This window comes from Micrasema longulum, unplaced genomic scaffold (assembly GCF_059751315.1).
Source record: "Micrasema longulum isolate JH-2025_06_02 unplaced genomic scaffold, ASM5975131v1 h1tg001427l, whole genome shotgun sequence".
NCBI classification, from domain to species: Eukaryota; Metazoa; Arthropoda; class Insecta; order Trichoptera; family Brachycentridae; genus Micrasema; species Micrasema longulum.
This window is the reverse complement of record NW_028278613.1, coordinates 118,541-134,960: the sequence shown is the minus strand read 5'-3', so window position 1 is coordinate 134,960 and position 16,420 is coordinate 118,541. Positions and strand designations below refer to the sequence as shown.

At 35.5% G+C, this 16,420-nt stretch overlaps 1 protein-coding gene across 1 annotated transcript in view; it reads right to left on the bottom strand.

Annotated features, from left to right (window-relative positions):
* Positions 1-16,420, bottom strand: part of LOC148275436 (diacylglycerol lipase-alpha-like) — a 134,965-nt gene that overhangs the window by 16,649 nt on the left and 101,896 nt on the right. The window contains 3 exon segments of the mRNA XM_088235712.1: positions 8,631-8,763; positions 11,469-11,593; positions 13,835-13,939. Coding sequence (XP_088091838.1) covers positions 8,631-8,763; positions 11,469-11,593; positions 13,835-13,939 — 363 coding nt within the window.

Below are 16,420 nucleotides of genomic sequence, written 5' to 3'. Positions count from 1 at the left end.
CTAGATTGTGCTATCCGTATCGAAACTATAGAATACATAGTATATAACATGTATCTAAGTCCAAACAAATGCTCAGACAGTGACTTCGAAAAACATTTAAATATCCTGGAACAAGACCTCAAAAACAGTAACAAAAATAAAGGAATAATAATAACGGGTGATTTAAATGCAAAAAACCCATGTTGGGGAGGGCAGTCAAGAAATAAAAAAGGGGTGATACTACAAGAATGGGTAAGTTCCCTCCATCTGAATATTCTGAACGATGGCGCAAAACCAACATGTGTGAGGCCAAATGGGGCTTCTTTTATAGATGTCACACTAGTCTGCGATAACGTCTTAAAAAAGAACCCAACATGGAGAGTCCTAGAAGAGGAGAGCCTTAGCGACCATGCTTTTATATCTCTAAGCATTCCAGCAGCAAACAAAAGCATGAGCCCAAGATACATCTTCGGAACAACTGATAAAGAAGTCCTAAGCAACTCTTTTAGGGAACTGACAGCGGAAAAAGATGTGAATGCTGTAGAATGCGAAATAGCACTCAACAAAGCTTTTAAAAAAAGTACGCCCCGTATAAGGTGCGCACAAACTCAAAAACCACCTTATTGGTGGAATGCCGATATCCAAAAGTCCATAGTAGAGGCACGGAAAAAACGAAGAGCCTACCAAAAATGTAGAAACCTAGAGCGCAGGACAGACCTATACACCACATACAAATTAGCGAAGGGCGAATTAAAGAGAAAAATCTCTGCGGAGAAAAAAAAATCTTGGGACCGTCTATGTGACGAACTGGAGAGCGACATCTATGGAGACGCCTACAAAATAGTCAAACAACAGATGAAAATAACGACACCTAATACGAACCTCGAGTTGGACGACAAGAGAAAAATCTTCAGAGAACTCTTCATCTGTGACCGAGAAAGTCCAGGGAGCATAGAGCCAAGCTGTGACCAGACCTCAAGCTACAATGGCGTGACAGATATGGAAATGGTGCGCGTCATCAAGCGTATTAAAACGGGAAAAGCACCAGGCCCCGATGCCATTCCTCCAGGTGCAGTCAAAACTGTCATGGAGACAAATACCGGCTATTTTAAAACTCTTTTTGATACCCTCTTGGCGGAGGGGAGTTTTCCGGCAAAGTGGAAAACGGCAAAACTGGTCCTAATCGAGAAGCCCAAAAAGTCCCCAACGGACCTAACTAAATACCGGCCTATATGTCTCATAAACGTGATAGCAAAAGCTTTTGAAAGCTACATAAACACCAGACTCACAAATGAAATAAACGAAAAGGGAGGATTTAACAAAGGACAATTTGGCTTTAGACAGGGGAGAACTACTGTTCATGCCATAGACAGAGTGGTGACACTGGCGAAGGAGGCTAAAGAGGCAGGAAAAATTAACTGCCTGGTCCTGGTCGATGTTAAAAATGCTTTTAATACCGCCGATTGGAAATTAATCTTACTGAAACTCCAAAAGAAAAATGTTTCTAAGCACATATTCAACATTATAAAAGACTACCTGACTAATAGACATGTCATACTTGACAAGAAAACTGAAGAAGAAGTATCTGGAGGTGTTCCGCAGGGATCGGTCGTAGGGCCAACTTTGTGGAATGTTCTATATGATGACGTGATGGAGGTGGACGTCTCAGAAGGTGTAGAATTTGTATGCTATGCTGACGACCTAGCAATATCCGTTACAGCAGCGACCAAAAGAGAGTTAATGGCTAAAACTAATAGGGCGCTACACTCAGTCAACCTCTGGATGGAGAAGAACAAACTGGAGATTGCACCAGAAAAAACAGAAGCTATTATACTAGGGGAAAAAAAGGGCATTCCCGATTTGACATTTGAGATCGGCGGAGTAAAGATCAAGCCAGTAAAAAGTGTAACATATCTAGGGGTAATAATAGATAAACGCCTGGCCATGAAAGAACATGTAAAAAAAGTCTGCGAAAAAGCGCAAAAAACCATAAGGGCCCTAAGTACAATACTACCAAACACAAGAGGGGCAAGCGCAGGGAAAAGAAGAGTAATGGCAATGGCAACCCAATCCATCGTCCTGTATGCAGCGCCAATATGGGCAAACAAGGTAAATATGACCCAAAATCGTCAAGAAATCAGATCCACCCAAAAATTGATAGCACTCAGAGTGTGCAGTGGATACAGAACGGTGTCGACAGACGCTGCCCTAGTACTAGCGGATTTGATCCCAATAGAACTGCTGGCAAAAGAAAGAGACAGACTTTACAGACAGTACAACATGACAACTGAAGAAGACAAAAAATCTGAGAGGAAAAAAACATTGCTGGAGTGGCAACAAGCATGGTCGGAGGCAACCGGTGGAAGGTGGACGCATAGACTAATTAAAAATGTTGAACCATGGCTGATGCGTAAGCATGGAGAAGTAACCTTCCGAATGACTCAGTGCATGACGGGACATGGAGTGTTCGGTAAGTATCTCAAAAAAATCCAAAAAGCCACAACGGAGGCATGTGTGTACTGCGAGGCGGAGACAGACGATGCGGAGCACACGCTATTCCGCTGCCCAAAATGGTCACCGGAAAGACAAACGATGATGCAGCAAATGGGGCATCAAGAAGTAACACCAGACAACTTGGTGAAAATCATGCTCCAAAGCGAGACAAACTGGAAGAATGCAGCTGGTTACATGGAAAAAATTATCCTGAAAAAAGAAGAAGATGAAAGACAACACGAATAAAGACACAAGCAGCATCGTGGTAGGCCGTAAGGCGGGAACACGACTGCAAGGAGAAAAGGGGGGGTTTTAGCCGGTGCGAGTCCGGCACTATCCAGAGATGGATGTCCATAAGGGATTTCCCCCCCACAAAAAAAAAAAAAAAAAAAAAAGGTTCTGCAGTGCAGATGAGGAAACACTTATCCACATTCTATGTGAATGTGATGCTTTACATCGTAAAAGGAGCTTCATTCTCAGGGGACCACTGGTTAAACCTGAGGATGTTAAAGAGCTCGCCGCCTAGCTAATAGCCGATACTTTACAGATCTGGGCTTGGAGGGGAAGATTTAGCAAAATGAGAACTCTCGCCTCCCACACAGCCAGGCTCTTTATAGACCCGGGCTCGGAGGGCGAGAACTATTCACAGGGATCCGTCACAATAGATCTTAACATCTTGATTGATACATCTCATGTATGGTATATAAATGGTTTATATAACAAACTTATTACTGTTTGGATGTAGAGTATAGGCTGCCCATTTTCCTCAAGATCATGTATTTATGGTAAGCAAATTTGTTTTGAATAAAAATATGTTATTTTTTACAACTGTTTACACAAATTTATTAAGTTTACATACAAACAATACTTTCTTTTCTAAATAAACATCCAAGCATATTTTTACCTTGCAATTTAAAAAAATTATAATGACTTAGCATTTTGAGCGACAATAATTAGTAAAAAAAAAATTCTAATACATCTACAAATTACAAATAATTTACTAGGCTAAATAAACTAAAAGTCTATGTTCGTGGCATAGTGGTTGGCGCATTGGCCTACCGTGAATGAGGTCCCGGATTCGATTCACGAGAATGTCATAAAAAAAAAATATTCAAGGGCGTATTTTTCGCACTACAAATTAGTAATTAGCACATTTGTTTGCCTCGCTTGAAATAAATATTACTTTAAAAAATAGCATTTTTAATCTAATATATTTTATAGTCCCGGACAGGATCTAAGCACAAGGTTGATCATCTTGTCTTTATGTACTCGTGATCAATACGGGATGAAATTAGGGTACCAATGCGACTGCGGACAATCAGATTACGAATAAAAAAACAGAATAAAGTCCCATGGCGAGTTTGAATCATGTCATCATTTGGTGGTGCATAGGGCACTGCACTAATTTTAAATTCCAGCTTATATAGATCATTATTGTTACGTGTGCAGTAGGTAAGGTGATCAGTTTTCCGCATCAGATGCCGCCAGTCCAGCGAAAATGTATTATTTCAGTAAAAACATTTCTAGTCTATCTTTGCCAGGAATCGAATCTGGGACCTCAAACATAGCAAGCGAAGGCTCCAGCTTCAATCCGGAACTCCAATTGATTTCCTTCATCAGTATTTTTTATCGAGTCAAAAACATTCGTCCAGGGTTCAGGGTGCAATTATGAATCTTTTCTACCTCTTAGAAAGTGATTAATTTGAAAATTAAAATTTTTTGATTAAGTGTTTTGGGTAATGCTTACGGCCGCGATAATTTTCTAAATTAAAATCATCATGTTTGATTTTTGACATTTAATCATCAGTGTGGCCATATATGAAGCAAAAATTAGTCGCATGAAAAAAATAAACATCCCCAAATCAACCACTCTCTAGGGAAGGGGTGCTCAAACTTGAACTGCTGGCAATCTACCTCAATATTGTTAGACTACGATCGATCGACTCTGAGAGGCTGCAAGTATGTGTGATGTAGGATTGTCGTCTAGGTAGGTTATATCGAGGCATAGATATTAGTTCCGCACGGTACGCGCGGATATTTTTTCTCTAGATCGACTCAAAAAGCACTCGCGATCGACCGTTTGAGCACCCCTGCGCTAGCAGATAGAGGAGATTCATAATTGCACCCCTGGTTCTATTTCACACACAGAACTGTACCCTTCATCGGCCCGGACACATAATAAAGGTTCAAATACAACAGTAAAATGGTTTTTAAAAAATACTGAGTTTACTAGCTTAAAAACAGCAAATATTATACAGTGCAATTAAAGGCGTTCCTTACACACAGAAGTAAAAAAAAAGGCTTTAGTCCAATAAAGAAGTAAGGAAATCATACGATTTTTCTGTTTTAAAACGTCTGTCTTTCAAAAACATATAGACATTCCTTTGATCACCATTTATTTGATTACAAAATATAAAATATTAATTTAGATGTAGTCAAGTCTATTAACTCTTGTGTGGCTGTGAAGTCACATTAGTCGACATAGGATACAAGATTTGATATATCTCTCTTATTTTTTTGAATAATGAATTCGTATTTTCTGTAATCTTAAAATGGACATTTTCACACCCGATTTGCAAAGTATAATTTGTATAACTATGCTAAATGTTAATACGAAAAATATTTATCCATGCTACGCGAAGAATGAGTCTGCTAATTCAGCAACACATCTATTCAGATACCTTATACAAGAGAGAGCACGAAGATAAAAATCATAACGAGGAAGACAGAGACGCTATTCTGTGGCGGGTGTTGTTTAAAACAGATTCAGTCTTCAGCCGGTTGATGACAGTTATGGGGGACGCACGCGCGTAATATGAGCGGCGTATTTGTGATTTTTAATTTATTTTGCAATAACAGGGCTAAATTATATGTTTTTTTGCATAAATTATGAATAAAGATTTATTAAAAAGTATGTCTTTATGTTTTTTTTTTTTTCAAATGTTTAAACTTTAGAATATTCCATCTATTGCTAGTGGTGACACGATGTTACAACACCGCGCGCAAAGGGATTATTTATCACAGTCCTTTAAGAGTTAAGGACCTCGGAGTTATCATGGACAACTTACCTTCAATGAACATATCGATACTGTGATTAAGAACATATTATGTTCTCCAAAACAACGTCTTTATATAAAATGAAGATCCATAATTGGATTTTATTTAGGAGTACGGAGACCACTGTATAAGATTGCTTCGAGAATAAATACATAATATTGATGCTGTCTTTATAATTATTTATATACTTATATGTGTATATCATCTTTGAATAAACTTAATAGTGATGCATAATTATTTGTATATTATATAAATATATATTAACATAAAATTAAATGTATTTTTCTCAAGCTTGGGTGTTCTGTGTGGTAACCGCAGTTGTATTTCCTTACTTTCGATCAGACTACAGCCTTAAAGAAATGAAGATGTCAAACAAAAAATGTACATTATGTAAATTTAATTAAGAAAAATGTAAGAAAAAAATGCGTCAATACATTAAAAAAAGGTTTTATATCGTCAACGGTTTCAGACCAAATTCATCGATTCATTAAATTAACACAAATTTTAAGACCGAAAATGTTTTAATTCGGCCCCCTTGGGCTTCATTTTATTGGCAATCCAGGCCATAATTAACGAGTCCTTAGATCCTCAGTTGATTGGGATTCGGACACATAAAAATTTCAGCCCTTTTGGCCATATATGGAAAACTATCCGCACTATCATCTTAAGGACATTACAGAAGGTGAATCGTGCATTTCCTAGGCGTAAACAACAAAATAATCAAAACACCCAAAATACTGATTATCTAGCACGGATGTCCGATTGCTGACAGAAGGGGAAATAGAAGATGAGCGGATAGGGACAGCCACTATGAAAGGTGTGAAACCCTTAGTGTGTTCTCAATTGGTATTATTTAACCAAGTAGGGACAATAGTCGAACCCCTACAAATATATTTCATTTAAATTATTTATTGACAATTCTTGATGGAATTCCATTGTAATAATGTAATAACTTATATTTACATATAAGTTATTAATTTAAAAAATACTTGGTACACTTCCACTTATTTATTTTGAGCAATCAGCGCTTTCACCCTCTAATGGGCATCTTCAGACTGGTGAATATTATACAGTGTAAGGGTAATTTATATAAAACTAAATATTATCTTAAGTGTAGGTACATTTAAAAATAAGTTCAAAAAGATACAATACGCAATATTTCAATGGATTAGCCCCTGTACATTGTAATAAAACAATAAATATTCATCATATAATAGAATATTCTCTTAAAGTACACCGCCAACACATGTTTCAATAATTTGTCTCACTCTGTTCCATTGAAATATTGCGTATTGTATCTTTTTCAACTTATTTTTAAATGTACCTACACTTGAGATAATATTTAGTTTTATATAAATTACCCTTACACTGTATAATATTCACCAGTCTGAAGATGCCCATTAGAGGGTGAAAGCGCTGATTGCTCAAAATAAATAAGTGGAAGTGAACCAAGTATTTTTTAAATTGATAACTTATATGTAAATATAAGTTATTAAATCAAATATATTTCACTAAAATTGAACTAATTTGATTGAATAAGCATATATATATAAGATAACAACACAGGATTCGTGAACTTAGTTAATTAATTATCAGTTTGAGACCCAGTATTCTAAATGAATTTTTAAAAAATATGAAAATTGTTCAAATGATTCCCTTAGTACATACAAAATATTTTGTATATCAAAAAAAGTTAATGCAGGTCTTAAATGGTCAACTTATTTTCAACTCAAGTAAATGCCAAATGATTTAATTGCCTACGCTTCCATAACAAAAGACCCCTTGATAATCGGGCTTTGTCAACAAAAAAAAAAAAAAAAATTTTAAACACAGGCTGTTTGGAAAGAGCTATTTTAAAATCGTATTCTATTTGCGAGACGGAACAGCTTGGCGTGTTTATCATTATCGAATTGTTGATTTAAATTACGTAGTTTATTTATTGCGACAGCTTACGCCTTTAACAAAGTATAAAATTATAATGAAACAGCTTCTATGGTAGCTGTTATAATTGATTGATATTTGCAGGAGATTCCATGAAACCTATGCAAAAAATAAAGACAAAAATACCAATTGTAAATTATTTTGTTTTAGTTGACATCTTCAATTCAATTAATTTTAATTAAAAAAACAAGCAAAAAGCCTTTTTGTTACATCTGTTTGGGAGTACATTATAACATTACTGAAAAAACATATTTATAAAATAAAATCGTAAAACAATGGCAGTTAAGTAAACTAATCAATAATAATAATCAATTAGTTTGTGGTCTCGCGGCTGTTGTGGACTCACGATCAGAGGTCCAGGGTTCGAATCCCGCTCTATCACAATTTGCTTTCCGTTTTCGTGATGATTTTTTTATATATTTTTTTATTTTATTTTATTTTTAGTTTATTTTATTATTTTTATTATTTTATTTTTTTTAATTTTTTTTTTAAAAGAAATATTTGCATTCTTATAATTTACGCAAATATTTAATTTTGAGGACCATTTTCAACGAGTCGTAAATAACTCACTATTAGAAAATGGGAACCAAGTTGGGGTAGAGCGGGATTCGAACCACGGATCTTCGATCCGTGAGTCAGAGACACTAGCCACGGGACCACAACGCGATTCGACAATGTTTATTAAATTTAATCAGTGACACGGTGTGTAAAGTGGCCACTTAAACCAGCCGATGAGAGATCATAAGCCCTGTGGATGTACTATATTCCTTTCTCTAAAGAGTTCTTCATATCTGTTGCGATATGTTGACAAAATTATTTACCGCTACATGAGAAAAGTGTCCCCAAACTGCTTGTGGCGCTATGACAGCAGTCTTGCAAATGAAGGCAAAGCTGTGTGACGTTCTGCTCACAATCAACGCTCCCTGGGAAACCTGGGCTAATTAGTTTGTACAGACAACATCATCCACTGTTGCATGGAGACTTTAAGCGGACCACTCGCGAAAATGGCGCGGTAAAGATCGTTGAAATTGATCACGATTTTTGTTAATCAGTAACATTATTCAGTACTCGAACAGGCAATCTGGGTCTAGCACAGCACGAGTCTACTACACAATGAGGTTGGCGTGCTTGGTTGGCTTGGCGCCGGCCGGCAGCGGTACCTTGTTGAGGGCCTCGAGCACCTTGTCCGGCATGTGGTCCTGTATCATGCCGGGGGAGATGAGCACCTCGTCGAAGTCCGTGTTCTCGGCCCAGATGGCCTGGTACACAGGCTCTCGCTTGCGCACCAGCTTCCTGTAATCGGACATTTATTTATTCAACTTTGATTATATTGATGTTTTTTGTAGATATTTCTTGATAAACTCCATAGTTTAGATAAATAAAATTATGAATAAAACTTCTCAGTTTAGTTTCACTTTAATTTAATTTTGACCAATGAGCGCTTTCGCCAAAGGATGCATCTTCAGAACTGGTAAATTGTTTACAACATTTTGAACTTTTATAATATTAACATATTACAACAGAGATAAGGAACATTTAAGAGAAGGTAATATAGAAGTCTAGGCATCTACAGGGCTTATGACCTGTCAATGTCTGGTTTAAGTGGCCACTTTACACACTGTGTAACATTCACCATTCTGCCTATATTTGAACATCTATATTCCTTCAATTCTTTCATCTGTTGATGTTTGTGAAGTTGAAGAGCTGAAACCTTTATTTATGCGGGTGAGATTCATCGAATTGAATTATTTCACCTACATATTAGGCAACGCCTGAAAATATTATTTTTTCAATTTCTATACTTCTTCATGGACCAGGTAATTTATCAACAATATTTTGAGTTTGTCCAAATTTTAGTAGACAAGGACTGGATTCAACTCCCTGGGGAGCTCTTTATATTAACATATTACAATAGAGATGAAGAACATTTAAGAGAAGGTAATATAGAAGTCTAGGCATCTACATGGCTTAAAAATATTATTTTTTCAATTTCTATACTTCTTCATGGACCAGGTAATTTATCAACAATATTTTGAGTTTGTCCAAATTTTCGTAGACTTCTATATTACCTTCTCTTAAATGTTCTTCATCTCTGTTGTAATATGTTAATATAAACAGCTCCCCAGGGAGTTGAATCCAGTCCTTGTCTACAAAAATTTGGACAAACTCAAAATATTGTTTTATAATATTTGTTACAATGTTTGGTTTAGGTTAGGTTAGGTTAGGACAGGAAAAAAAGCAATCATTATAGTCCTTAAAATATAGCTTCATAAGAATGACTAAAAGAAACTAATTTCATTAGTGATGGGAAATTACTCATCACTAATCAAATCGATTTTATCAGTTATTTCATGCAATCGTGAAACTCTGTTTCCAAAAATTGATATAAAAAACGCAAAAACAAGCCTATTAAGTGTGTTTAACACAATTATTCACCAAAAAATGAGACATTTATACTTTTTTCATGAACAACATCAAATGAATTATTTTTTTATTCGATCAATTTACATTGATCAATTTGTACCATCTCTAACGTTTTTGCAAAATGATGTAACCTTGTAAGAACGTCGTTAATAATTAGGTTTATTTTAGTTTTAAAGCTGATTTTATATATTAATGTTGATTTATGTTTCAAGCATTGTATTAAAAAAATAAATTAACACGCCAGATATAAATGACGCTTTTAACGTTACTACAAAGTTATGTCGTCACTTTTTCTGACAACTGTCATTCTAATCATGTTACATTTTAAGGACTATAGTTTTAAAAGATATGGTATTACCAATCGAAAGTTCTATCTCAACAACAAAAAAAACACCCATTAATTACAAATAAAATAAAGCGCATGCTGTTAGTGAGAGCCACCAACCTCCATTTTGAGCCATACTGTCTTCTGCAAACATTGCAACAAAAAACAAATAGAACAGTGTGATTATATAGCGATACAAAGCGTGTGCAAAAATAATAAGCTATTGCAGAAATGGATGCATCATTAAACATCATTATTTTTTTAAATCTCAGAAGGCAAGTTCAAAAGATTAAAACGAAATTTACAAAACAAACTCAAGTTATTCGACAATCAATTTAAATATGAATAACTCCCTAGGGAGGAAATCCAGCCAGTCTGCAAGCATTTGGACATACTCAAAACATTGTTGAATTAACAACCTGGTAAAGAAGTATAAAAATTTGAAAATTGTTTTCAGGCATTTATTTATTCATATTTTTCTCATCCAAATTATAATTAATAATGAAAATAATGTGACCCCACTGGGGTTACCCGTGCCGAGGACACTTAACAATATACTTTTTTGAAATGTTTTTACATTTGAGAATAAACAAAGAAGACTAACTTAATAAACAGAGGTAATTAACAAAATATTCACAGTTTTAGAAACAAGGTATATATGTACATCTATATTAATTAAATTACGAAACGCCCAATGAAAATAACAAAAACCTAACATAAGCTATACACTTGTGGATCAGTTGATTTAATATTGGTTTGGGTGAATGAGACAATCCATTTTACTTCTACCTAGCTCCACTATCCTTTTTTTTTATAGCTTTTTCAAACATTTTCTCGTTACTAATTGTTTTAATAGATAGTGGAAGTAGGTTATAGATTTTAATTGAATAATACTAAAAATCCCTTTGTCCGAAAGTGGTATTAGTTTGTATTTGTTTAAGTTGTCTTTGTGTTGAGGATCTAGTGATTATATTATTTGTTTGTGATGTATTGTAGGGGTTATGTCTTTCATTTGAGTAAGAGTAGTTTTTGAATCTGTAAGTGAGTATTGTTTTGGTGTCATAAGTTGTGATTTGTGGAATATTTCTTCAGTAGATGACAACAAGGCAAGTAGTAGGCATTGCCTAGTAGATTGGTTCGGCCGGATGAATCTAACCCACACGATAAAGGTTTCAGTTCAGAAAATTGAGGAACATGAAACCGAGGTTTTACCATAGATTAAATTTGATAAAAGGGAACATTTACATACTGTGTATGGCCCGGATGATGCCTCACGAGATGCAGTATACGTCCCGGAGGTAATAATGGCCGATGAAGAGTTAATGTTCCCCCACTCTCCGGATGCACGTGTCCCGATCGCGCGACGTCTTTAGCCTGTAAAAGTATCAAACAAACATTGAGATATAACACTCAATACAAGTCCGAGCTAAAAAGTCGTCCCGAAGGAAAGGTAATGGTCAGCGGGGGACGCAGTGTCACCACGTCATATCATATCATCGACTTTGGCAAGCAAAACACGTAGTACAGTAAAAAGCACGGACTGTTTATATCAGTTTACTGCGAGTTTTATTCAGCATTTTGCTCCCTTCTACATTTGTTTATCGTTTTGCTCTCAGAGTAAATAATGCGTAACTTAAAGAGAAGCCCTATCACTATGTTTCATAGAACGCAAGCGATGTTGTCAATATGTTTCTTTTTTGGGTGATACCGTGTGCGTTGGATTTGTTCCGACGTTTTGGCTACCGTTTTGCTAACAGTGGCCGTGAAAATCTTCGCACCTTTGCAAGCGATGTTGGTTTGTTGGTTGGCAACCAATTAATGGCCATTTTGTTTTATTTGATAACCTAAACATAACGGTTCGAACGGATGCTTTTATAGCGGCGCTTGGCTTTGTTTGTAAATAATTTTTTTTTAAATTTATTTTTCAAAAATATTTACAAAATATTCTTAAATTAAAGTCCTGCTGAGTTGCATATGGATATTAATGTTACAATAAATGAAAATCGACTATGGTGAATTGCAGTATGTTTGGTTGCAGCAGTAGGAGCGTCAAAGCTGTTAAAGGAGTCAGTTTTCACAGGTAATTGATTTCGAATATTTTCCTATGATTTACATTGACTTTTGGCATTTATTGTCCCGACACGTGTATTATGTTGCTTAAAAACTTTCCTTATATCAACATATTTACCGGCTGTCATTTCGTATTTAAGTAAAAAAAATCAGTCCAATGAAATTGTATAATGTGCAATAAACCTTTAAATAAGCATCTAAGGGTAGGGGAAGGGTGTACAAAATGACATAGGCGGGTAAAATGACATAGTAATCATATCTCACAAACCAAACTCTTTGTAGCGTTTGAACCTGCACAAGAATGAGCACTGGTACGACACACAAATACTCACCAATATTTAGGACGCTGATGGCGACCGCCCAAGGAGGACTAAATAAAACAATATTTTTGTTGCGCGGACACCGAAGGTATTATTATTATTTTATTTGTATTATTCTACAACACAAACTGAAAGGATATGTCGTGTCATTGTTAATCTTTATGTAAAACTATAATTTTGTTAAAATTTACTAAGTGCAATGTGATATTTTTTAATGTTTTTAAAAAATCACGTAGTGGAGCAAAACGACATATGTACCGGTAGGGTAAAATGACATACTTTCTCATTTTCCCCCACTTAATACTTTTATTTCTTTAGAAGAATAATAATGCTTCGCAATTATGTGCGTAAAACATGACATTTGAATACGACTCCAAATATATCAGAGGCTAAAGCTAAAGGTTCCAAAAAACATATCCTGGAAAAGTGTAAACAAGGTATATGTAAAAAAAATAATTATTGATTCAGACACTGAAGACCTTCTACTTACAGACAATGAAGATGACTGCTCATGCATTTATTGTAATGAGTTATATACGAGATCAAAGCCAGGTAAAACATGGTTAAAATGCATAAAGTGTGGAAACTGGGTTCATGCAGAATGTGCTGGTTTAAATAAAAAAAACCAAGATTTTTGTTTGTGAAGTGTGCATTTAATATTTTTATTCTTTAATATTCATTAAAAAAAATTATCAATTCTGTTTTTAAAGTGTTGAATAATCATCCCATCCAAGTATATATCGTATGTCATTTTGTACACCCGGTGGGGCAAAACGGTTTTTTGCAGTATGTTTTTATTTTTGTATTTTTATTTGATAGATTTGTATTTTTTCCTACAACAACAGTGCTAAGATGTTAAAAAATAGTGTACATTTTGAACCAAAGAGATTTTTTACTAAATACCAATTAATTTTTTTTTTATTTTACAAAAAAATCTATGTCATTTTGTACACCCTTCCCCTACATATTATGTATGTGTCAATCTGACCTCAGCGGAGTCCGCTCCTCGAGGTCTTAGAGGCGGACTTATACAAGAGATCAATTTTTTAGGAAAGCATTGGTTCCATCTAATATATGGACGGACCGCACATGGAGCCCCAGGTATATAAAGTCCTCTACAGCTTCAAAGTTATATTTATCGTTGAATGTATCATTACTTTAGTTAGAAAGGCATCACTACTTAATTCAGGTCTGAAAGGATTAAGCAATAAATAAAAAATAATACCTGTTGATATTTGGCTAACCCAGTGGCCCCACTGGCTGACAAGGCCATAGCAGATCTGGGTTTTCTGTTGCAGCAGCAAACAGCACTACAAATTATTGTCTTCCACTAGAAAAAAACAATCATCACTATTTTATTATTTATTGGTAAATTTTGTCTACGTCCGGGCGGAAACAAGAATACAGTTGCGTGTTTGAATTAGGACCAGGGGACGATTACAAACGCGAGATGCGGAAGCCATTCTTTCATCATGACGGTATGGTTGGAGATACAGCTTGCCCACCACATACCGCATCTGAGGACAAAGTCTCCTCGGCGGTACCCAGATGCACGGAAAAATTGCTCATTGTCGAACGAGAAAATCTGCCAGTAATCTGGAAGCCTTAGCATCTTTGTGATGAAAGAAGGTAATCCAGAAGTACATCATATGCACTTCATTGGATTGTGGAAAAGAGGGAAGTGAATACTTCACTGGCTGAGATTAAATCAATTGGAAAAAGATAAATTCTCTTTATCGTCTTTTGTTTTGGGTGAAACCGTGTGTGTTGGATTTGTTCCGACGTTTCGGCTACCATTGCAGGAGCCATCTTCAGGGCGAAAACTGCATGTTTTACAAAAAAAGTATGTGTTTATGTACAAGAAATTTATGTAGGTACTAGTAACAACGAAGAAGATAATACCAGAGGAACTGCATACCTACCATATGTACAGAATGTTACTGACAGGATAGCCAAAGTGCTGAAGAAACATAACATTGGAATAACGTTTGGGATTGTGGGAAAAATAAAGAACCTTTTAATTAACGATAAGAATCCTCTGGAAACGGGAGCTGTTTATAAACTAGGTTGCCAAGGATGTGATAAAGTGTACATAGGACAAACAGGGCACACAGCAAAGAAAAGGATTGACGAACACAAAAGAGCGTGTAAACTTGGGCACCCTGACAAATCCGCAATAGCGGAACACTTTATATACACCGAACATTTTTTTGCCTTCACATCAAAATTTTTACAATTTTCACCAAGTAATCACAGTGCACGAATAATAAAAGAGGCAATTGAAATACACAGACACCCAAATAACATAAACAAAGACGACAGGTTTAAATTAAACTCAACATGGTTCCCAGCACTACATAATACAAAAATGAATACAGATGTGCCTACTGTCGACTGTGACACGGTACAAATTACTAGTACTTAAACACATACTTTTTTCTACAAAACGCGCAGTTTACCCTGAAGATGGCTCCTGCAATGGTAGCCGAAACGTCGGAACAAATCCAGCACGCACGGTCTCATCCAAAAAAGAAACATACTGTATCTTCAAGTTTCAAAGCTCCTGTACCCCACAATACGCCAGTGGCGAATGGTGATTTTATTTACAGGTAAGCTATAAAAAATATCATATATTTGTACCTACATAGGAGGTACATAATATAATGTAAGTAATAGCTATATATTATAGATTTATATTTTTCTGTGGTTCTGTGTGACACAACAAATCTCATCCATGAAATCAACTCAAACGATGTAACTACATGATATATTATATTATATAGATATTCATTATCCATTACTTTAATATATAATTCATTAAAAAATTAATAAAAAATACCACAATGAATTCAGTCAATATCAGGTATTCAATTGAAATGTCAACTGGCCGCAATGTTCTCGTAATTATATTAGTGCTAAAAACGGCCGCGTGGAGCGCTATATGTCCCGCAATATGACGCATGAAAGTAATTATGGTCTTATGTCAAAAGTACCATCTCAAAGGAAAAATAGTCCTTAAGAAACAATGTTTGAAATACTGTTTTCCAAATCAAGAATCTTCAAATAATTTGTGTAATCTGCAAGTTTAATCTATGAGAAAAAACCCGCACTGGGGTAAATGCATTCAAAATACAGTATACTTATTTGTATGAAAAAATAAGCTGGAATAATCGGCTAGTTTTTTGGCTCACCGCAGGCGCTGGGCGCACTTTATTAAAATTTAAATTTATATTAGGATAAAAATACAAACGGTGGAAATAATTTAAAATAAATGTCAATTATTTATTTGTTTTTCTGTAAATAGATTTACAATAAAACATTATTATGGTTAGTCAAATATAATGGTGAGCTGCGCATAATCGCTTCTATACACGATTCGCCCCTGCGGTAAGCCCTGTAAATGCCTAGACTTCCATATTCCCTTTTCTAAGGTATTCTCCATCCCCGTAGTAATTTGTTAATCTAAGGGCCTATTTCACCACCTCTGAGTAAAGTCTTGATTAGAACTACTCGTCGAGTAAAACAAATAATCTGTTTCACCACCGCTAAGTAGCGCTATTCGGCGAATAAGTCCCTGAGTAAACTACTCAAAGCTCTTCCCTATGATTAACTGATAATCATAACCTAGAGAAAAAAATAAAATGGCGGCAAAACAATTTGACAGCCGGCAAAGAGGGTCTGTGTTTCGATTTGTTAGTTTGGAAAGTGTGTGTTTTTAAAAATTATGGAACTGATAGAGCTTGTGGACGATTATCTGTAAGACCGAAAGTGGTTGGATTTGGAGCACGCGTTAAACTCCGCTTCTATTGAT